Below are 25110 nucleotides of genomic sequence, written 5' to 3'. Positions count from 1 at the left end.
TTTTTAATCTTTTAACAATTAAAAAAGTGTTCTATACCGAATAATAAAATTTTCTTCTCCTCAGGGGAAATGCACCAAATATTGAATTAATGTGTCTCACCTGTGAGGTAAAGAGAGCGTAGTTTCTACCTCTGTGATAGTAACATATCAGAAAAAGAATGTCAGATTAAAGTTTCAACCTTTTTTTCTTTATCCAATTTAACAATCCATGGTAAAATCATTAAATCCAATACATATAAAAACCTTTTGATATTGTACACATTTTGTGAACCTGATTCCAATACTTAGTATAGTGCCTAGCACATAGTAGACCCTCAATAAATGTTTATTGATGCCAACTATTTTAATTTTCTTAGGGTTATTTTATTCTTGTAGTAGAAGCCTTGTCTATGTAATAATTCTTGCTTCCTTTTACTTGCCAAGGTAATAAATAATGTCATAGAAGAGGAAAGGAAGACAACTCCCTCCTTCATTCTTTGTTTTATACTCCTTTTCACCTTGAGGCAACAAGTTCAAGATGAAAAAGAAGATTAAAATTTGCTTAAATAGATTTTTAATAATCAAGATATTGCTGAAAACATTTCATTCTTAAAATTACTGGCAACTAATTTCTTTAGAGTGATATAAAAATTGTCCATACATTTGATAGTTATTGCTACTAATCATACTCGTGAACATGCAGACTTGTAAAAAAACAAAACAAAAACCCAGTTTGTTATATGCCAAGAGGATAAACTCCTCTTATATAAAAAACCAGTTGGGCCCTGAGTACTGGTTCCAACAGCCTTAGATAGGTTTCAGGTACATAGGCAGGACCAGCAAAATAAAATTTTACAGAAGGCTGAAAGGGAAAGTAAAAATTTACACATCAAAGACGAATGGCAGGTGAAGATCTATATCTGGTTAAATAATAAGCTACTCACTAAACCCTGGTGTTATTGCTGGAGTTTGTAAACAAATCATTAACACCAGTCATAACTAGTTGTGTGGCATGCTTTTTTTCTTAATAGAAATAATAAAACCGAGCCATAAAGTCCCTTATCGCTAACCAGTTTATCATGGGAGCTATAGTTTGATGTCTCAGCTTGATTTTGTAGATCCTAGCCAATTATATGACTGCCTGTCTCAAGGAAAGGGCGATAACAAAGCTGAGCCAGAAAAATTCTCTTATGACAATGGGGGAGACTAAGGAGCTCAAGGCCATGATGTTGGGAGGCAAGGGATCTTCCCTCTACTCCAGGTGGGAAGGCTCAGCAGAGAACAAAACCCCAGGACGAATACACCAAACAATACACTCATTACTCCAAAAGAATCTGCAGCAACTTCCAAGGGCTCTCTAGCTTCAGGGGACAGATTCATAAAGTTAATTAAACAGATTAAAGCTCCCACAACAGTAGATAGAAGCAATAAAACAGATTCTCTTGTAACTTCCTAAACTCTAGATGACATAAAAAAAGGCTAAAGTCACTGGACCTGGAATAGAAACGTAACAGCAATCAAGGTTTTTACTAAGGCCCAAAACAGAAACAGGGTCAAGCCCAAGTCTTGGAATGGTGAGAAGTCCCCCTAGTCCTGGCTAAGACGAGTCCTATAAAGATATAAAGATCAAATGAGATAATATTTGCAAAAAGCCCTTAGCGCAGTGCCTGGCACATAGTAGGACCTATATAAATGCTTATTTCCTTCTCTGCTCCCTCCATTTAAAAGTAATCTCTCATTTCAAAAACGCTAACAGGAAGGGGATGCAGGAAAAAAGAAGCTGATTCTCATCGAGTTTAGGCCATCCGACTTCTGACGTCAAACTATCATATTAGAATACCTATCAGTAAAACATTTATTCTATATATAATATAAACGTAGGCTGGAAGAATCCACTTGCTCCCTATGATTGTAACAATGTACAGAATCCATCTTTTACGGATTTATATTTATTGTACTAAAGTGAGTTTTCTTGCCACGATTTCACATATGAGAAAGATAACTGCTATTTTTTCTGGAATGTGAGTTCAAATCCAGCCTCAGACACTTACTAGCTGCGTGACTCTGGGCAAGTCACTTACCCCTGTCTGTCTCCGTTTCCTCATCTGTAAAATAAGCCGGAGAAGAAAATGGACAGAAAACCCCAGCCGGAGTCATGAAGACTGGGACACGACTTAAACGACTAAACCAAAAAGGTCCGTGAGGAAGAGTGATGTGAAATAAGACCAGTAAGGCCCGAGGTTAGAGCCGAACTGCTAAGGGTTTGAGGAATTTGTGTTCGGTCGTAAAGACAAGCAGGGAGCCTTCAAGTACTTTGAGCAGGAGAACGACACCGTACGTAACGGACCCCCAGGAGCTTAAAATGTTTCCTTTGTCCGTGCTGCTGGGTACAATTTATGTAGTTCAAACAAGCGATTTGGTTCTCTTCCCGTGCCCTAGCTTTCTGTCCCACTTGAGGTACCATAGTTGAAAGCTGCAAAAAATGTTCGCCACCTTCTAGCAATAACCCTAGCAGACGAGTTCACCTTCCACATGCTCAGGGGAGGGGAAGCGTCCTCCCACTCCCCCCTTGGAAATGCGAACGCCCAACTACACTGGAATCCTTCCGCCCCAGGCTGAGAAGACTTTCCTTCCTCTACCTGACCACCGTAGCCCATCCTCTTGGGCTTCCTCCTGGCTGGTAATTCGCTCAAGGCCTACCAAGAAAAGGAACCCGAAGAAAACCCTGGGATAAGTAGAAGAGAGGAAGCGGACGGGACGCAGACGCGCGCGCCGCGCTACGTATTGCGTGCGCGAGGTGCTGCGTGCACCGCAGGGGACCCCGGCTCTGGCTTGCGTCACTCGGCCGGCGCCCGCCCGGAAGCCGCTTCTGTTTTCCCCTCCCGGTTTCCACTTGCCCGGGGCGGTGGCGGCCTAGGTGGTTTGTCCTTCCCCGAGGCTCTAATTGAGTTTGGCGCACCCCGATGGAGGAAGCGGTGTGCGCGGCCGCTGCCCCGGACCCCAGCAGCTCCGGCGCCACGGTGAAGGAAGAAGGGGCGGCTGCGACGGCCCCGGCGGCCTGTATGGGGATGTGAGAAGTCTCAGGTGATTTGGGTCGGGCCGGGGCCGGGGCCGGGGCCGGGGCCGGGGGAAGCCAGGGGTCAGTGGTTTGCGGACTCCAGCCTTGCTGGCTTCTTGTGTTTCTGCTCTTCTTCAGTCTGAACGGGGCTGGCTGCCCTCGACCTGTAGCTTGTCCCGTGACTCAAGGGGTGAATGCTGCAAACCCCGGTGGGGAGAAAGGAAAGGCAATATTTCATTATGGGAAAGAAAATATGTGTAGCATACGTACACATGCGGAAGCAAAGTTTTATAGCATATATGTATGCGACATGCCCACATGTATGTGTTAGTTATCAAACCTTTTTCTAACATACTCGTTAGGTATGAAACTAAATATGTCACTATTATAGCCATATATACTGTATACGTATAAACAAAACTATAATGTTTGCAAAGCGATATCCACAAGTTACCTCATTTGATCCTCATAACAACTCTGTGAGGTGGGGTAGTTATTATCCCCATCTTACTGGTGAAATCTATTGATTTACAAGTATTATGCTCATACTGCGTGCTGGTCCTCTGCTAGATAGTGGGAATACAAATACAAACAACGAAACCATTTAAACTAGGTGCTTACGTTCTAATGGATGAGACAAGTCCAAATAAAAATGTATATAGAATAAATATAAACCCACTAAGTACATACACACCTAAAGTAGTTATATTTAAGGTAATTTGGGAGTGTGAGGTGAGTAGTTGAGGGGATCAGGAAAGATTTCTTGAAGAAGACAGTGTCTAAGCTGGATCTTAAAGGACTATGAAGTAAAGAGGAAGTGCTTTCTAGAAGGACTGAAGCGAATCGACTTTCTCAGGTCTTAGTTTTCTTGACTCCAAGTCCAACGCTAATCCTATAGATCACTGTATTCAAAAAATATGCAGGGAGCAGCGCCACCAGAGAGAGCTTCAGCGATTGATTTAAACTCCTCATCTATTAAACACATAGCAAGTGCAGAGCACTGTACTAAACTTAAAAAGGCACAACCCCTCCTTACATTTACCTCACAGTCCTGGAGCTAAACGACAAAAAGTGTTTTGGTTTTTTCCCCTTTTTGCAGGGAAGAGGAATTGGAGGTAGAGGATGGGACCGGGACCTGTGATTTCATGAGGTTAGGGAATCTACCAAAGTTACACAATCAGTATATGTGTACAGCCTTTCTGTAGTATATAGTGTTGCATGATAAGTATGTAAGTTGGCAACAGTGGAATCCAGGAACGTTGAATAGTAAAATGGCATTTGAACGAACATTAGAGTAGAAGTTCAATGGTTAAAGAGAAGAAAGCATTCCAGGGAAAGAAAACAGACTTAACAAAACCTTTGTAGTAGAATACCATGCTTCTTGGGCAGAAGGAAGAAAGGACGTAAAGGTAGGGCAGGGAGCAGTTTGGTATCGAAAGATCAGATTTGGAACTGAAATGGACTTGAGTCAGTTGTGTTCAATCCCATCATTTTGGGAATGTGGAAACACTTTCAGAGATCCAGAAAAGTTAAACGACTTGTGAAAGGGGCAGCTAGGTGGTGCAGTAGATAGAGCACCGGCCCTGGATTCAGGAGGACCTGAGTTCAAATCCGATCTCAGACACTTGACATTTACCAGCTGTGTGACCCTGGGCAAGTCACTTAACCCCAATTGCCTCACCAAAAAATTAAAAAATTAAAAATGGCTTGTGGAAGGTCACACAGTTGGTAAGCATGTAAACCCAAATCTTCTCACTGGAGTCAGTGTTCTTTCCCCTATACTACTCAGCCTCCCTGAAAGCAAAAAATGTGTAGAGGGGAATAATATGAAATAAGGCTGTGGAATTAAGAAGATCCTATTTAAAACCCTTTGTGGGCAGCTTTGAATGCCTGGAAGTTTGGATTTTATTTAGTAGACTGTAGGGAGCCACTAAAGATGTATGAGGAGAAAGGACCTATACAGGAGGAAAACAAATCTGGCAGTACTATGAAAGATTGAGATTGGAAGAAGGGAATGTAGAAGTAGAGATATATAGGTAAAATGACTATTATAGACCGCTGGTATCAAATTCAAATAAAAACAGGCACCACTAAACTGAACATAAGAATCATATTGATTCAGAACATTACATTATCACACATTAACATACATTCCATTCCATTCTTTATTTTGTTAAATGTTTTCCAATTGCATTTTAATTTGGTTCTGGCCACACTAGGGAGAATTGCTACCCTATACTTGACACTTCTGCTGTAGACCAAACAGGTGTCAATAAAGATATGGGGTCAGTGGAAAGGGGGAAGAGTAGATGTGAAAAAATTATTACCAATAATACCCGTTAAGTTGATGAATATGAAAGATGAGGTTGAGCCAAGATACTTTTATCTCCCATGTTCATAACCATTGGGGTACTACAAACAAAATATGAAAAAACCAACAGCTTTTTTAAAGTAGATGTGGCATCCTAATAATAATATTAATAGTAACAGCTAACACCTTTATAGCACTATGTGCCAGGTACTGTGTTACAGGCTTACTTGAGATATTACAAAAAATATGAGTTTGAGGATTCAGCTTATGAGAAGAAGCATGGCATAGTGGATAGAAACTTGGCCTTGCAGTCAGGAACACCTGACTTCAAGGTCTGCCTCTGATACATACTGGCTATATGCCACTCCTTTTAAAAATCTCTGGTAGCTCAGAATTTCCTAAGAAGTAAACTTTAGACCTCTTTTTCCAGCATTGTAGGCACTCCACAGTTATATTTTTATCCCAATACTTTGCATGGTGCTTGGCACTCTGCAGTGCCTGGCATGTAATAGTTATTGATTGGCATCTCGTTGTCTTTCCACCTTTATCTCATCTTACTTCCCCTCTAAACACTGTAGGTTTTGGCCAAATAGTATCACTCTTTATATATATTATGATGTATATGTATGTTATATAATTACATATATTATAATGCATTTATAAGTGCTTTCTAGTTTATAAACCACTTTCCTCACCATGACTGTCCTTTCAATTAGTACAAATTTTTCACTTGAAATTGGACCTTTGAGAAATTCAGTGACTGCCTTGTGGTTACACAGTTATGGATCTTTTGATTACAAATCCCATTGTTTTTTCCATTACATTATGTTTTATCCATAAGAAAAATACTCAGTATTTGTGTGGATTATATTTATATTTAGTCATAGGTCATGTAATAGGGGGATAAAGAGCTGGTCTCAAGTCAGAAGGACCTCCCTCTGATAATATACTGGCTATTTTATCCTGGGCAAATCACTTGGCTTTAATAAAAGGCATTTCTGTATTAGGAATTCTCTCCACTAATAAATCAAGGATCCAGTCATATTTGCAAATTTTAAGAAATCCTCAGTCCTTAAAATTCAAACAATTCCCTTTACTTTTTTCTGGTTTTATTATTCCATGTATTAGACTGCTGATAAATTGTATTTTCTTGTATAAACCAGCAACCTGTTTTTACTGAAAGCACTCCACCACCCATTCTCCATTTCCTCTAGGATAGGTGAAGTTGACAAGACTCCAGATAAAAGATCTTAACCTGTAACTTGGGGACTTGGCTAAGGTGACAATTGATTATTTGGGAGCCTGTTAGCTTGGCCTGGTCTCTACTGAATCCCTTAAAAATAAAAAGTAACTGTAATCTATGTCATGTTGTTTGCCTTCTGAAGACAGGAAATGAGAACAGAGCTTTTCTTAGGTGCATCAAAGAAGTTCATCCTCAGATAGCATTTGAGTTGAAATCTTATTTTAAATCTGACATAATTAAACTATAAATTAACTTAATACCTATGGCTTTATCACGATTAGAAATTAGAAATTTTATTGTTGTTCTCCGCTCTCCTTCCTATTAACACAGTTTTACCAAATTAGTCTGCTTCTGTCTTAAGCCAATTCTCTGTAATAAAAAAAGTATCAACTCTTGTCAAGTGCTGAGAGGGATACAAAAGAGGTACAAAATAGGAACCTTGAGAGGCTTGGAGTCTGTCCGACAAGGCAATTACTCATCTAATGTGAGTCAAAATAATTTAGTACTACATTGTGAAGAATTAAATGCTGTAAAAGTTTCCCTAAGAGATCTTAGGGGGTTGGGGGGTAGAATTGTAGGAGGAGCTAGAATTTAGGCTGAGCCTTGAAGGATGAAATGAGTTTTTAAATTATTATTAATATCTTTGATTTTGATGTTATCTTCATTTACAGGTATATCTTTCCCCTCCCTTACCTAGAAAGTCATCCCTTATAACAAAGAGTAGGAGTTTTATAAACAAATGGGAGCAGGGAGAGAAGAGCTAAAAGTGTGGGGAAGAGTAATTCTATTTTCTTCCCACTAATGATTATTTGATACAGTTTATTCTGTGTATGACTTGTTTGCATGTTGTTCTTCCCATTAGATTGTGAACTTTTCCACCAGAGACTAACTTTTGCATATCTTTGTACCCCTGGTGTTTATCATGGTGCCTGGCACACAGTAGGTGCTTAATAAATGGATATTGACTTACTAGTAGGGAAAAAGGGGAGGGAACAAGCATTTAAGTATCTTCTATTCACCAGACACTGTGCCAAGTGCTTTGCAAATGTTATCTCATTTTATCCTCACAACTGTGTTGTGAGGTAGGTGCTATTATTATCTATATTACATTTGAGGAAACTGAGGCAGACAGAGGTTAGGTTCCTTGCCCAGGGTCACAGCTAGTAAGTGCCTAAGGCTGAATTTGAACTCAGGTCTTCCTGTCTCCAGGCCAACTGCTCAATCCATGGTATTGCCTAATAAGAACAAATGTGCTGAGTATGGTTTTGTGGGGTATGTGAGAATACCTTCCTGACACAGGTGAAAGTTAGATAGGAAGGATGAACCTAGGTTACTGAAGCATTGAAGGAAAAGCAGAAGAGTTTGGGGATTGAGATTTGAGGAGAGGAGTGACACAATGAAAGTGGCAGTTAGGACTTTTGTTGGTCTGGTAGCAGAATAAAAGATTATTTAGAGGTGAGATTAGACTGGCAGTAATGAAAATCCCTGATAGAATTTTAGGCATCAAGAGTTAAGTGTATGACATCGGAAAGTAAAGAGTTAACCCAAAAGACATTTCGAAGGAAGAAAAACAGGACTTTGACAAATTACATAGAAGGGATTTAGGAGAAGGAAGAATGAAAGGTGACACCAGGATTTCTAGCCTGAAGACAGGACAGTGTATGCTTCTGCCCAAAGTAGAGGAGGTGGAAAGAGGAAGTTGTAAATGAGAAAGACTTGTCCAGGTACTCAGCATGAATTACTTGCTTTTGTTAAGTTGCTATTTGAAGAGTTGTATAGAACACCTATTTCATACAAAATATAGTTAAAATTTCCTATCCATAATTACTGAAGAATCAGTTAACAAGCATTTGTTAAGCAGTCCTCTGTGCCAGGTGCAAAACCTATGAAGTAGCTACTGTGCTTGGCACTGGAGATACAAATAGGAAAAAGGCCAGGCAGTCCCTGCTCCTTTTTTTTTAAATTAATAAAGTATTTTATTTTTTTTCCATTACATGTCAAGATAGTTCTCAACCTTTGTTTATACAAGCTTTACAATTTCAGATTTTTCTCCCTCCCTCCCCCCTCCCCTAGACAGCAGGCAATCTGATATAGGTTTTATATATATATATATGTATGTATGTATGTGTATATATGTATATGTATATATATATATACATAAATAATAACATTAATCCTATTTCTGCATTAGTCATGTTATAAGAGAAAAATCAGAGCAATGATGGAAAACCTCAAAATAGAAAAAAAAAAAACAACAGCATCAAAAACCAAAGAAATAGTATGGTTCATTTAGCATCTATACTCCGCAGTTCTTTTTTTTTTTTTTTTTCCCCTGGATTTGGAGATCCTCTTCCATCACGAGTTCCCTGGAACTCTTCTGTGCCATTGCATTGGTGAGAAGAATATAGTCCATCACAGTAGATCAACACTCAATGTTGATGTTACTGTGTACAATGTTCTTCTAGTTCTGTTCATCTCACTCATCATCAGCCCTCGCAAGACCCTCCAGGTTTCTCTGAACTCCTCCTGCTCATCGTTTCTTATAGCACAATAGTATTCCATTGTATTCATATACCACAACTTGTCCAGCCATTCCCCAATTGATGGGCACCCCCTCAACTTCCAATTCTTTGCCATCATGTAAAGCCCTGCTCTTTCTATCCTGGGAGAGAGTGTAGTTTAGGCAGAAGGGCCCCTAGCAGTTGGGGTGTGTGGGCGGCAGAGATTAGGAAGGGCTTCTTGTAGAAGGAAATGTTTGAGCTAACTCTTAAAGAAAGGGATTTTATGAGTCAGAGGTGAAGAGGGATTGAATTCTAAGAATGGGGAATGAAAGGCATGGTAATTGTAGCGCCACCTGTGAGGGACAAGAAGACAAGACTAGCTACTAGTCTTAGACCTTAGAGTGCAGGAAGGGGAAGTATTTGTGAAGTTTCTTTTTTGTCTAAGAGCAGAAGTTCTTAACCTGCGGTCTCTGAACTTGTTTTTTAAAATATACATACATATACATATATATACACACATATATATTTTGATAACTATTTCAGTATAATTTTTTTCTCTGTAATTCTGTATATTTCATGTATTTATAATAATTACTATAAGAAGATCCTTAGACTTCATAATACTAAATGTATCTATGAAATAAAAAAAGGTTAAGAACCCTTGCCCTAGGGGCCGGAGAAGACCTGTGTCCCTGTAGAACAGCACTTTTGCAGCTGTGTGAAGTGGGGAGGACTTGAAGCTGGGAGAACAGGAGGTTATTGTGGTAGTCTAGAGGAGAGGTGACAAGGGCCTAAAGTAAGATGGTGCCTGAATTGTGACATGGGAACGGATGAGTGTGAGAGATGTGGAGGTAAAAACAGGAAAATTAAGCAACTGATTGGAGGTGTGGGGTGAAGGAGAGTGAGGAAGAGTTAGGTTAAAGCCAGTCGTAAACCTGGGAGACAAAGAGGATGGCAGTACTGTCAACAGAAATGTGGAGGTTTGGAAGATGATTTAGGGAGAAAGATAATGATTTCTGCTTTGGATATGTTTAGCTTGACATGTCTATGAGATACTTAGTGTGAAATGTTATTTAGATAATTGGTGATGCAATTCTGGACCTCTGGAGAGAAACTATAGAGTTGGATATATAGATCTGAGAGTCATCTCTATGAAATGATTATATTATACAAGGGACATCCTGACTGAAGAAGTACAGATAAATCCTGCCTAATGTTATTAACCAGTTCCCAGGATATATAACATTAAATGAAAGAATACAGGGGCAAATAAGTTCCATTGAGTGAAAGGAAAAATGAATGGTATAATGTAAGGTTAGCCGAGTTACTGCTCTTAGGAGTTTTCAGTTATAATATTGACATTGAGAAACTGGTGGTTGATTTATGTTATTCCATCCATGTTATAGAAGAAATTATCTGGAACATGGTTTGTCATTTTGATCACAAAAATTTTATTTTATTTTATTTTTGTGGGGCAATGAGGGTTAAGTGACTTGACCAGGGTCACACAGCTAATAAGTGTCAAGTGTCTGAGACTGGATTTGAACTCAGGTCCTCCTGAATCCAGAGCCGGTGCTTTATCCACTGCACCACCTAGCTGTCCCCCCAAATTTTAAATTGCACAGTAAATAGCAGTAAAACGAAACTAAAATAAAAACAAAGAAGCCATGGGAAAAATGCTAATACTGATTAAGAAAGATTTCAAGATTTACAAGGCACAAATATCAGGTTTCTATGGATGGTATTAGTATCCACTGGCCAGACAAATGGAATATAACAGAAAATTTACAAATAGTAAAACACTTGGAAAAAGGTTCAGCTTCCCCAATAATCAAATAAAAATAACTGGGAGGTACCTTACACCCATTAAATTATCAAATATATATATAAAAATAAGACAACTTTGCAACTCAGCAAAACAGGTTCATTTATACCTGGCTGATGGCAATAGCTTTTGGTGCCATTTTTCAATAGTTCAGTTTGACAGTACACCCAAGAGTCATTAATACCCCCTATACCAAGTATGACCTATTGAAATAATTACAGAGGGGGAAAAAAGGCTTCTCTATTCAGAGAATTTTAAGGCTGTGCCATACTTAAAAGTTGGCAGCAGCCCAAATGCCTGGTAGTTAGGAAATGACTCAGAAGCATGTGGCATGTTGAAATAAGGATAAGGCTACTGTTGTTGTAAAGACTGACAGATATGAAGACCACTCAGAAATATGGCAAAGCTTATGTGAAATAGTGCAAAGTGGAAAAAATAGGACTCCGCACTGTGTAGCTATTCAATGTATAAAAATCATTATGTTAACAAATGTGAATTGCTGTTTATTTCTACCAGTTTATTTTTTTTTAATTGTAATAGTACTTTGAACCAAAAAAAATGACAGAAAGAAACAGTGGAAGAGAGCGTCAACTGATGGACCAATATAGTACAAGAGGAGATGTTTCCAAGTGCTTCTGGAACAGGGACAGAGATACTAAAAACCTCAGGAATTATTAGAAGGCTGGATGGCAATTACAACAAACTCCTATGTGCCCCACAAGGGAATAAAAATGAAAACAGAACTCTCCATAAACTTGTTTGTCTTACTCCATTCCCACTTTCTTATAGTTTTTCTAGCACAACTATAAGTAACCTGTATACCCCCTTCCTTTTGGTGCTCATTACTGGTGCCCTTTGCTGAGCTGGAAGGGGAAGTATGTCAGAGGTCATTTAGGTCAGTCTTCTCATTTTACAGATAAGAAAAACGGGTCCAGAGAGGTTATGGGACTTGCTTGAGATCATTTGGGTGGCAGAGCTAGGTATGAACAGGTTCTTTCTAAAACTAGTGCTCTTTCCATTGTATCAAGTTCTCTTAATACTACCCTTCCTCTTTGTGAATTATAGCCAGTAGCAAAGTCTGGAGAAAGTAATTTATACTGAAGTGTGACTATAGATTTGTTAATTTCATTTTAAAGAAGAGTTTGTTATTCCAGCTGCAGCTTTAATTGTAGAATGTTCCTGGGCCTTTCTGAGTGGTTTCTCTTAGAACTGCCCCCATGCTGGAACATGGGAACTGGAATTTGGCACCATTTCTGAAAGATCTCCCAGACCTGATAGCATCTTTGTCCTAGACCCAGAGATTCTATCAGACCTCTGTGACCTTGAACAAGTCACTTTTCCCAACTTTGGGCCTCACCTTCCTCTTTGTTGCCCTTTCTCCATTGTCATCTTTCTGTTTTGATTATAATTCTCTGAGACCACTCTGCTGCTTTATATGTCATTGGTGTTCAATCTTAGAACAAGAATATTAATTAGCTGGTGTTCTATGAATCCTTGAATTTCAGGAGTAATACTTTTATTTCCATTTCGAGTCATCACCCCTTCCCCAAGTTTGAAGAGCACTTATAATCAGCATTTAACACTGTGTTCAAATATTTACTGTACTCAACTGTACTGGATAAAGAATCCTCACTACAAAATACTTGGCAAGTGGTGGTCATTCACTTCCTCCCTGCTTGAAGACCTTAGGTCTTCATGTACCTGAAGGGAATTATGTACTACAACAGCATGTCCTTATTAGTTTAGACCTATAAAAATAGCTCAGTTTACAGGACTTGAGTTAATATTTATTCATCATGTTTGTGGGGGCCAAATTTATTTTGGCCTTGACACCTGTTACCAATTATATTAGATTTTAAAATTTCTCATAATGGCATGAGGATAATTAGGCAGATGATGCAAAAAGTGATGAAACAAAGATAAAAATTACTGTAGTAATATTAAGTTTTAGAGAATGTTTCAATTTTTGTTTTATTATATGTTTCATTTTATTTATTACATGTTATTTATTTCTTTAAAAAGGATTCTACTTTTTTGAATCAAGAACTTTTTTGAATCTAACTATTCAATCCATTAGTTTTCTCTTGCCGTGATAGCATTAAACATTACCCACAAAAAATTGCTGTAGATACTCATGAAATTCCTTTTTGTAGGCTAAGTTTCCATTCCTAGTGAGCTTGCTGTCATTTTTCTCATTAAAAGCAGACATTTAATATAAAAATTAAGAAAAGTGGGGCATGGTGGCTTTTGCTTGTAATCCTTGAGTCTGATAGTCTTTTCAGCTTAGGAGTTCTGAGCTACAGTGGACTAAAACTGATTGGTTGTCTGCACCAAGTCTGGCACCAGTATGGGTGAGTCCTGGGAAAAGGTGCCCATTAGACTGCCTACAGAAAAGCAGGATGGCCTGGGTTAAAAAACTGAGTGTGGTCATTACTGGGATAAGCCTGTAGGTGGCAATTTCAGTTCCAGCCTAGGTGAGATAGGAAACTGTAGTCTCCAGGAAAAAAGAAGAAAAAAAAAGACCTTTCCTTTAGGATAAAAGCGAGGGAGTAGAATTTCTGTTGTTGAATACTATTTAAGTTTCATATTTGTGGTTTGGCTATGTTTGTAATGATTTGTTTAACAAATTTTTTTTCTGTTTTTCTGTTTAGAATTGAAGATTGTGTCACCCAGCCTCTAGTACCAGCAGTTTCTCTGTTCTGTGATCAATGTGACTCACCTGAACACTTTAGTAGTTAACGAGATGAGCCAGGATCGTGGAAAATATGACTTTTATATTGGTCTGGGATTGGCTATGAGCTCCAGCATATTCATTGGAGGAAGCTTCATTTTAAAAAAGAAAGGTCTCTTAAGGCTAGCCAGAAAAGGCTCCATGAGAGCAGGTAGGTTATGAGTCTGTTATGTTGTCTATAAGGATTCATTCTCAATAAAATTGTCTTGTAGGTTCATAGGCTATATATATTTAGTTTGCTCCCCCTCCCCCCAATTTGGAATAGAGTTCTATATTGCTAACAGAATGAGAGGAATCAGCTTTGTAATTAAAAAATCCCCCCCCCCCCCAAAAAAAAAAGTGCATTGTCCTCAAGCACAGTAATGCCATTCCTTCCTGTAGCTCTTTGCTTGGTTTCTTCACTTTCCATTCTCTTCAAATTGTGATGTTTCTAAGTACATGAGACCAAGTGAAGAGTGCAAGGAAGGAATTGGTGTCTTTATTGAAATGGCTCTCCTAACTCCCTCCTAGTAACATGAAAGGCAGACACAAAACTTTCATTGACATCTGCATTATTCCTTCATTTAACTTTTTAAAAAAGCATTACATAGGGGCAGCTATGTGGCACAGTGGATAGAGCACTGGCCCTGGATTCAGGAGGACCTGAGTTCAAATCTGGCCTCAGACACTTAACACTTACTAGCTGTGTGACCCTGGGCAAGTCACTTAACCCTAATTGCCTCACCAGAAAAGAAAAAAAAAGGGGAAAAAAGCATTACATAGTTGCTGTAGTCATTGTGATATATCAGGGGACTAAATCCGAAATTTTCATTTTTAAGACACTTGATAACATACCATTTATGAGCATGTGGGAGGGTAGGTAGATAGATATAGCCAAATACATGGCAAGGAATTATCTGGACTACTCCAGGAATTTGTGTTTGACTCTCTGTTAGTTAACTTTTTAAATCAGTGGCTTGAAAAAGGCATAGATGGTTTGTTTATCAAATTTGCAGATGACCTGAGAGGGCTAGTTAAGACACTAGATGACAGTCAGAATCCAAAAAAATATTGATAAGCTGTTGAGCTGGTTGAGTCTAATAAGATGAAATGCATTAGGGAAAAATGGAGAGTCATGCTTGAATATAAAATTTAACTTTATCAGTACAAGGTATGGGAAGCAAAGTTAAGAAGCAGTTTTTCAGGGGGAGCAGAGTGAAGAGAACAATCTGGGAGTTTTAGAGGATTTCCAGATCAGTGAGTCAGCAATATAATATAGTAGCTAAAAAAGCTGATGCAAACTCGACTTCATTAAAAAAGGCATAGTTCCAAGAATAAGGAATTGATATCCTTCCTGAACTCTGTCCTCTCTGGAATATTGTATTTTGTTTTGGATACAACTGTGTAGGGATGACATTGCATTACAGAGCATACAGTGAAGGGTACCCAGGATGGTCATGGGTCTTGAAAGTTGCTAGAAGTTGCAGAAGTCAATTTAGATTTGATTTCAGGAAAAACTTCCAAACAAGTAGAACTATCCAGAAATGGAAAAGGCTATTTCAAGAGGTCTGGGTTCTGTCTCCTTGGAAGCCTTCAAATAGAGACTGGTATGTTATTATGGGGAATCCATTTGGGTAAGTGTTGGTTGGATTAGATGACCACTGATGTCCCTTCCTATTTTAAAATTCTTTCATTCTGTCAAATTTCCTTACAGATTTGGGTTGTATAAAACTTGACCTATAATCTTACTCTCTAAGTGGTGAGATCTTATAAAAAAATAGGGGGAAAGAACAGATTTCAGAGATGAAGAGAACTGTTACAATAAAAGTGAAAAAATGATTTCTATTTGAATTGAAAGAGATATTTTTAAAAGTTTCATAATTAATATATTCAATACAGACTTTTTTCCCAGTATATGTTTATAATTTCCTTTTCTGGGAAACCTCATTTTAGCAGCATAAATTTGACCCATTGTGATAAACATTACTGTACACCCTCATTCTGTTTGACTATTTCATAGTTATACATAATGTTTTCACTATAAATTTGACAATTTTTTTATGTTTATGAAAGAATATTTTGAAGATGTGATTCTCCTTAGTTATTGAACACCATATTTCCCTTTTATTTTTACATATCCTTGATGATTATGATCAGAATGTTTAGAGTCTGAAGATCTTCCAACGATATGAAAAATACTTTTTCTTCATTTCCAGGTCAAGGTGGCCATGCATATCTTAAAGAGTGGTTGTGGTGGGCTGGACTACTATCAAGTATGTATTAAGTAAAATGACCAGGAAATTCTATATTCAAATATTTTTTTATACAACCCCTGGATTATTAGCACAAATTTGAAAGAAGTTTTATGTTTAAAAAAATCCCACTTTATTTTATTCCAAAAATTAAAAGTTTTAGGATAAATGTTAGATTGTTAAATATATAAATTTTCTTTTACTCATCTGGACCTAGCAAATTAATCTCCTCCCATAGTATAATGACAGGTGTTCTCAGAGAGTAATTCCTTTGAAAATTTGATAGTACTGTCATTTGTTGTTAAAATATTAGCAGGGGCAGCTAGGTGGCACAGTGGATAGAGCATCGGCTCTGGAGTCAGGGGGACCTGAGTTCAAATTCGGCCTCAGACACTTGACAATTACTAGCTTTGTGACCCTGGGCAAGTCACTTAACCCCAATTTCATCACCAAAAACAAAACAAAAAATAAATAAAAGATTAGCATCATTAGCATTAATTGGCTCAGAAAATATATTGTCATTTATTTTAAGTTGTGGCATATTTTTCTGAACCATCCAATGCTTATTATTACATTCTGAAAACCAAAAATAATCTGAATTTCATTAGGACATTTTAAAGAAATTCAACAGATAACTTTTTTCCACTAATTTTTTTTTCCCACAAATTTAAACTGGGGATTGGTAATAGTTTTCAAGCATATTTTAATTATTTTTAAGGGACAGTCAAAGAATGGTGATCCTTAAGACATTTGGCACTTGAATTGTTAGCATTCTGTAATTTTTATTGCCACAAGTTGGAATCAAAAGAAACCTTGAAATACATTTTGTTAATGCCTTTTGGCTTTGCATCAATCATTTCATTTGGGGGAGGGGAGGGGCTTCAAAACAAACAGCCTTCAGACTGCACCTTTCCTTGTAAATTCCCGCCACCCCCCAAAAATTCAAAAATGTAATAAAAACATCTAATACAGAGTCCATAGATGATAATATAAAACATTAAAATGTGAAAACTAGTAGCTTTATTTAAGCTTCGTTTAAAAAAAAATCCAGTTGAGTATATTACACTATGCTGAAACTTCCAGGGAAATATTTAACAAAATAAATAAAAACAACAGAGATAATGTTAATTTGTGGGTTTTTTAAGTCAATATATGATCTGTTTTATCTAGTTCTACTATATACTATTATCCTCTGGTTATGACTAGTAAGGTTTTCTTTAATTTCATTTTCTGTGTTTAAGAAAAAGTTTGTTGTGCTTTAGCTAATTTGTACTGTTTGTATTTGTTTCACTATAATGTCTTACTTTTTGCACCCTGGATTTAGGCACTAACTTTACATGTTCTCTATATTATTATTATTATTATTTTTTTTTTAGTGAGGGAATTGGGGTTAAGTGACTTGCCCAGGGTCACACAGCTAGTAAGTGTGTAAAGTGTCTGAGGCCGGATTTGAACTCAGGTACTCCTGACCAGGGCCGGTGCTCTATCCACTGCGCCACCTAGCTGCCCCTCTCTGTATTATTTCAATGAAGCCCTTTGTTTTTATGTTGTTTTCTCTGGTGGTTTGGTGTATTGTCTCAGAAAGTTTTCTTTAACAGGGTAATAAGAACCCCCCAAAATTAAATCAGGAAAATATTCAGAATACCTAAGCAGATGAAATAATCCATATATAATGTAGCATAAAGGTTGAGGTGACTTGTATCAGTACCACATATGAATACAGGATTTTAAAAAATTTATAATTTTGATCTATAACAGTGAAATTGACACAACTTTTTTTTTTTTTAATTCAACCCACAGTGGGAGCTGGTGAGGTGGCCAACTTTGCTGCTTATGCATTTGCACCAGCCACGTTAGTGACTCCATTAGGAGCTCTTAGTGTTCTTGTAAGGTAAGGAAGGTGTTATTTTTGCTTGGCAAGAACAGAAATTTCACATATAAAATTTGTTCTAGTATTTCCAGACTGCATTTTATTTAGTGTTTTCTAGTTTTACTTATGAATCTTATATTTATTAAGTAACAATTAGGCTTTGGTTGTTACTGTTAGATCATTAATGTTAAGTTAAAAGTTTAAAAAAAAGTCTTTGTATAAGAAGAAATCATTGGGGCCCAGTGGAAATCAGTACTTAATGATTTTTAGTTTTACACAGAGAGAACCTCTATAGAGTCTATAATTGTAAGACATACCCGATTATTCATTTAATTTAGTTCAACAAACATTTTTACTTTTTACTAAGTTAAATAATTCTCTGGAAATATTCTTTACAAGTAGCATATTTTGTTTGGAGTGAGATCTAAAACTATGGTGTGCTCATTCATTTTTGGGGGGGTTCTCAGATTTCCCTCCCCCCCCCCCGTTTGGATGGGTATTTGTTTCACATATGCTTTAAGGCTAGAAATGGGAAAGATAAACTAAAAAATTTTTAATATCTGGGATGCTTTTTTTTCTTTATAGTGCCATCCTTTCATCATACTTTCTAAATGAAAGACTTAATCTTCATGGAAAAATTGGATGTTTATTAAGTATTTTAGGGTCTACTGTTATGGTAATTCATGCTCCAAAAGAGGAGGAGATAGAGACTCTAAATGAGATGTCTCATAAGCTGGGAGATCCAGGTAAGAAAAAGATCATATAAAATTGTCTCCTTTTTGCATTATTTTTGAAATTTTCTCTTTCAAATTTGGGCTTTACCTTGTGAGTAAATTCCACATGATTTCTCTCAGGTTGCTGCTTGCTACAGAAATTACCTCCTGTGCTAGATAACAATTATAACTAAATTATATGTTTGATGTCATTTTTGTGAAGCAAGTTATAGTTAACATTTGTGTATTAATTGCTCCCTCTTTGTGGTTTTCTGTTTTTGTTGTATTGGTACATATTCTATATTACTATGGAGAATGTATCAAAATAGATAGGTCTCTGCCAGGTCCAGAAGTAGATTGTCTTAGAAGAATGGAATATTTAAAAAATGAGCTTTGTAACAATTTCTCATTTTAAAGTGTAGGCAAACAAATTAATTCCTTTACACAAATTGCTCTTTATAAGACTGGATTAGCAGCACTATAACATTTTGAGATATCCTTTTTTTTTTTTTTGCTTTTAATAAAAATGTAATAAATTTTCCCCATTGTAGTGAAGCTGAAAGCAGATGTAGAAATTTACTCTTCACTTGAGTGTGATTAACATCATATAGTGGGAAGACTGGCCAAGGAACAGGAAACCCAGGTTCTGGACCAGCTCTGCTGCATGATAACTTTGACCCAGGGCCAGTCACTTTACCTTGGAGACCTTCAGTTTCCTCCTCTGTAAAATAAGTTGAATTACATTTTTGTGCTCTGAAATTGTTATGCCCCCTTTTTTCCTAGACTATGTTACAAAATGTCAGAGGTTTCTCTTAGCACTTAACATTTTAAACTAACTCTTATCCTTCTTCTCTCTTCCAGGTTTTGTGGTCTTTGCAACATTGGTTGTCATTGTGTCCTTGATATTAATTTTTGTGGTAGGACCTCGACATGGACAAACAAACATACTTGTTTACATAACAATCTGCTCTGTAATTGGAGCATTTTCCGTCTCTTGTGTTAAAGGCCTGGGAATTGCTATTAAAGAACTTTTTGCAGGGAGGCCTGTGCTGAGGCACCCACTGTCCTGGATTCTGCTGCTAAGCCTTATACTCTGTGTAAGTACACAGATAAATTATTTAAACAGGGCCCTGGATATATTTAATACATCCATAGTGACTCCAATATATTATGTATTCTTCACTACATCTGTTTTAACTTGTTCAGCTATTCTTTTTAAAGAGTGGCAAAACATGCCTGTCGATGACATTATTGGCACTTTGAGTGGCTTCCTTACAATCATTGTGGGAATCTTTTTATTGCATGCCTTTAAAGATGTCAGTTTTAGTCTAGCTAGTCTGCCTGTATCTTTTAGAAAAGATGAAAAAGTAGTGAATGGCAATCTGTCCAATTTGTATGAAGTCTTTAATAATAATGAAGGAAACTTAGCCTGTGGAAGTGAGCAACAAAGTGGTGAAAACATCTCCAGAAGAAATGGAAATCTGATGACTTTTTGAAAATAGATATAATTTTTAAAGACTTAATCTGTAATTGTGTGGTTTTTTTTCTGTGTGTTGGGGTTTTTTTGGCTGTAAAATGAGCTTGTCTGAAAATAGAAATTGTCATTTTAAATGCTGTCTAGAGACAATCTTTTTTAAAACGGTTTCACCAATTTGGACAAGAACAATAATGACTTGACTTTTCTTATATATGAAGTATAAGACAATTCAGTAAGATGGGTTGGTTTTGGTTTCTATTAACATAGAATAATTGTATGATTTTAAATTTCACATCTTTCATCAAAAAAACCCAAACCTTATTGCACTGACAGTTTTAATTATAAAAATAAAATGCTTTATTTCTTCATTGTTGATAAGGACTGAAATGAACACTTGTCATTTACCAAATGACAATGCATTAACATTTCCTTATTCTTCCACTACATGGAAGAACAAAATATTCCAATATAATATCCTGTGGATTACACAGTTATGACTCATGTTGGATGAGTCATGAATTAGTTTATAATTGACATTAATAGATTATGGAAAATGAGAAATACAATTACTTGAATTTTGAAGAATTTTGAATGAATCTAAAGTTAAGCAAAATGGATAAGAAATAATTTTTGGCTCAGTTGTAAGGGTGATTTTCTGACACATAGTTTGCCTTGTCAAGTGAATACAGTGTCCGTGTAAACTCTAGGTATTTATGAATGGTTCAGTTACCACATTGAAAATACTTAATGTACAAATTTGAGGAATTTCTTTAAAATGCAGTTTAACAATTCTTGGCAAAAGTGTTTTTATTCCCTTGTGCCTTGCTGACCTTAAAGCATTATATGAATGTGAGTTATTATCAATAATTCTGCATTTTGTACTATTATTCATGTTCTATTGTAGTACCAGTTATTACACTGGAAGGACTTCTGAAATCCCTTAACCTATTGAGATTTGTGTGGCACTTTCATTCTTATAGTTAGAAATTTGAATGTTGTTCAAGATGATTATGAGGAAGGGTCTTCAGTTTCTAGGGGGTGGAGAAGCTTAAATACATTTGTAAAGTTGTGTTTCTGTGTGACAGTTTGTATTAGCTCATTTGATATTCACCACAATATGGTGAGAGAAGCCTGTTAGTATTACATCACAGGTGAGGAAAGAGTTTTACTGGTTAAGTGAGGAAGCCAAGAATGTATCCAGTCTTCTTTTCACTAAGCCATAAACTGTATTTTTTAAATACTTAGAAACAAAGTGAGAGAAGAAATTACTTTCCCAAAAGCCAAAAGGCCTGCAGAACTGATGTAACTACCGTCTTTAGTCTAAGATTGTGGAATTTAGAGACAACATATCAGTCTGGTTTTCCTCATAACCAAACATATAATCCTAGAATTTTAATTACTAATTTCTAATGTAAAATGCATTATAATTATTATCCATAACAAGTTTTCCTTTTTAAATAATAATTTTGCTAGATAACTCTGAAAGTTGACCCCCCAAATTAAATCTTTTTTCCAAATTGATAACTTTTAAGAATAATAATCAAATGAGTTATTGCTTCTATCACTTAATTTTTTTTTTTTTTTGCTGGGTAATGAGGGTTAAGTGACTTGCCCAGGGTCACACAGCTAGTAAGTGTCAAGTGTCTGAGGCCAGATTTGAACTCAGGTCCTCCTGAATCCAGGGCCAGTGCTTTATCCACTGTGCCACCTAGCTGCCCCTATCACTTAAATTTTACAGGATTAGATTTATAATTGTTTAATCAGAAATATCTAGGAATAAATATTCCTATCACTTGAAGAGCCTTAATAAACATTATTCACAAATGTTACCAGGCATCTTTTTTTCAATTCCAGGTTAATAGCATAGCAAAAGAAACTAGATGATTTATATTAATAAATGATACCAATGTAAAATTTTAAGTGAAACCCCCCCCCCCAAATTTACATAGCCATTTAAAAATTGCCACTTCAAAGACTTTCAGTATTAGAAGAAACCCGAGATACCATCAAGTCTAACCTATATAGGAAAAGAATTCCCATTTACAGCGTTCCCAGTAAGTGACTCAGTGACTCTCCAGCTTTTGTTTGAAGACCCACTCAGGCAGTCCATTACACTTTTGGTTAGTTCCAAGTGTTAGAAATTTGCATCTTTGTTCATTCCATTATTCCTATTTGTGCCCTCTAAGGTCAAGCCCAAAGAAATTTTAATTCCTTGTCCACATGGCAGCCTTTCAGATTTAATCAGATTGAGTTGTTTTTCTGAATCTCCTCCAGATTAAACACCCCTGATTCCTTTCACCACTTCTCATTTGGCATGAATATGAGACTCTTCACCATTCTGGTCACCCTTCTCTGGACAGTCTAACACTTATTAATGCCCTTCCTAAACTGGGATGGCCACAGCTGAATATAGTATTCTAGAGGAGGTCTTACAAGGGCAGAATACAGTGGGTTGACACTTCCTTACACTTGCAAATTATTCTTCTCTTAATGTAGTCTATCATCATGTTAGCTTTTTTGAGCACACTAATTTTCTTTTCTGCCATCTGTATCACACTGTTGATTTGTGTTGAGGTTATTGTGGTCCATTAAGATCCCCAGATCTTTCAAACTATTATGCTATACCTTGTAATTATGAGATAGGTTTTTTGGTACTCTAGGGTGAGGTTTTATGTTGTTTATCTCTATTATCATCTAAGTGTTGTAGCCTAGTTAAATCATTTTTGGATCTTAAATCTGCCATCCAGGAGAGCCTTCCCAGTTTTATCATCTGCAAATTAGATTAGGATGCCACCTATGCTTTTGTCCAAGCTACTGATATCTTGATATGGAACCACTACTTGTACTGCCATCCCATACTTCCCCATATTTTCTGCAACAGCATGAGACTTTATTACATGTTTTTCTAGGATCTAGGCAAATATATAGCTTTCTCCTGACTTAATTTACAAATAGGAAATAAGGTTACCTATTCTTGATGAAGTCTTGTGGGGTTTTTGATTTTAGCATTTTCTCAAGAGTTAAAATAAAACTTGGTGACCTATTGTTTTCAGTTATCTCTTCTCTTTTTGAAAATCAGGGTAGCATTTACCCATCTCCAGTCCTGCGGTATTGCTGTTTTCCACAGCCTTCTGGATATCTGACAGTGGTTCTTCAATCATATCTTCCAGTTTTTTCCTAGTACCCAAGTATGTAGTTCTTCTGAGACAGGTGACATGAATTCATCAAGGACAGCTAGGTGCTGCTTTCTTGCCATCTTTCATTGAGCATTAACTCCCTAGCTTCCTTTTCTAGCCTGATGGTTGTTCTCCCTGGTAGAGAAAATAAGCATAATAAAAACTGAATATTTCTGCCTTTCCTATACTGTCAGTTACTGTTCTTGCCACACTGAAGAATTACTTGTCCTAACTCTCCCTTGATCCCTCTTTCTTTTCCAGTATAGCCAATGAGAAAGGCATTTTCTTGTCCTCCTTGCCAGCCTCAGATCATTCTAAGATTTAGTATTCTCAATACTTTTCTTAAAAGAATTGCACTGTGCTTTTATCTTTGTTACCTGACTTTGCTTCTGTTCCCTGATTGTCCCACCTACCCCCAATATAAGTTGGTAGTGAGTGCTTGTACTTCTTCAGTTCCTTTATCTTGAGGATTTCATTATTTAGAACCTCTCATCCCTCCGGGACTAACTTTACTTGTAGCATTTCAGTCCGTGGGATCATAACTAGCCACCCTTTCCAGTAAATTTTTGAAGTCTGTTTTCCTTAAATGTAGGCCAAATGTTAGATCATGCTTCTCACTTTATTACAAACTGTGGTGAATATGAGAAGGATCTTCTTGAGCAACTCAAATAGAAATAGGGTTCACTAATCTGTACATAAAGGTTGCTGTAGGCTGCATATTAACTTTTAAATGTAATTATTTACATGTTATGTTTTTATTGACTGTTTCCCAATTACATTTAATTTCGTTTAGGCCACTATTGTGGCCACATGTTCATTCCTCTTTATGGGAATCAGATCCAGAATAGATTTCATTCTGAAGAAAATTATCATTAAGGTAAGATAAGAAATTAATAGTTCTTTTCAAATGCAGAGGGAAATCCAGCTAATGTTTAGATAACTGGGTAGGGGGCAGCTAGGTGGCGCCGTGGATAAAGAAAGCACCAGCCCTGGATTCAGGAAGACCTGAGTTAAAATTTGGCTTTAGACACTTGGCACTAGTTGTGTGACCCTGGGCAAGTCATTTAACCCTCATTGTCCCCCCCCCCCCCAAACTGGATAAACATCAGTACTTTTATCATGCCTTGTCATTTAGTTTAGTCTTAGATAACAAAAATTGCTTTTCTTTGTGGCATTATTGATTTTAACCCCAATGTTCCTGTTTTTCCTCTCTGCTTCCTAGATTTCTTCACCTGAAAATATATATTATAAACATAGAATGGTTTCTCCTTCCCTTTTCCTGTTTCTTTTAAAGTATTTTGTTTTAAAAAGAAATATTATAGTCACCCTGCCCCTGTTCCAGGTATGGCCTAATTCTGCCAGGGTTCAAAGATAACTGAAGTCAGATTTTCTTCCTTGCATTTTAAACTTTATTTCATCTTACTCGTGTGTATCCCCACAAAAAAAAACAAAAACAAAACTTCAGAAATTGTATGGTAATTACACCCAGTTCTGTCATACTGCAAACCAATTCATTGTGATGTGAAGCTATCATTTATAATCGTTGGTATCAAAAGAATAAAGCCAGGATATGGTGTTTTTGACATGAAGGAAGACATGGCAGAAGTGACATTCTCTCAATTTGTAAGATGCTAAAAAACAGATGAATTTGTTCCTTTAAGGACTAAGATTCGACTGTTTTCCAGTTTCCAAAGGCAAGAGATAACTGCCTATAAAGAATTTTGCTGTTGACATTCTGTATTTTAATGTTTTGCACTCGAATTTGTTGTGAAGTAATAAGCTGTGAACTTGCCTTAATAAGAAAAACAACTCTGCAGCCCTAAATCTTTTCCCATTTAACAGGCCTAAGAATGAAAAAAAGTATGAGCCCTAGGCACACTGTGACCTCCAGGTCAACTGGGCCTCAAAAAAGGGTGAAATGCACCTAGGATTTTGTTAAACTAGATGTTTTTAGTAAATGGACTGTGAAACAAAATCATGATTCACTAGTTTTAT

At 36.8% G+C, this 25110-nt stretch overlaps 1 protein-coding gene across 1 annotated transcript; it reads left to right on the top strand.

Moving 5' to 3' along the window:
- Positions 1–2478: 2478 nt before the first annotated feature.
- On the top strand, positions 2479–25090 carry NIPA2 (NIPA magnesium transporter 2). The gene is made up of 6 exons (XM_043994183.1): positions 2479–3063; positions 13569–13799; positions 15844–15900; positions 17680–17770; positions 18335–18495; positions 19324–25090. The coding sequence occupies exons 2-6, from the start codon at positions 13661–13663 to the stop codon at positions 19956–19958; spliced, it is 1083 nt and encodes a 360-aa protein (XP_043850118.1). The 5' UTR covers positions 2479–3063; positions 13569–13660; the 3' UTR covers positions 19959–25090.
- The last annotated feature ends 20 nt before the right edge of the window (positions 25091–25110 follow it).

The sequence above is a fragment of the Dromiciops gliroides genome, chromosome 3 (genome assembly GCF_019393635.1).
Source record: "Dromiciops gliroides isolate mDroGli1 chromosome 3, mDroGli1.pri, whole genome shotgun sequence".
NCBI lineage: Eukaryota > Metazoa > Chordata > Mammalia > Microbiotheria > Microbiotheriidae > Dromiciops > Dromiciops gliroides.
Note: the sequence above shows the minus strand (reverse complement) of the source record. Positions and strands in the feature narration are given on the sequence as shown.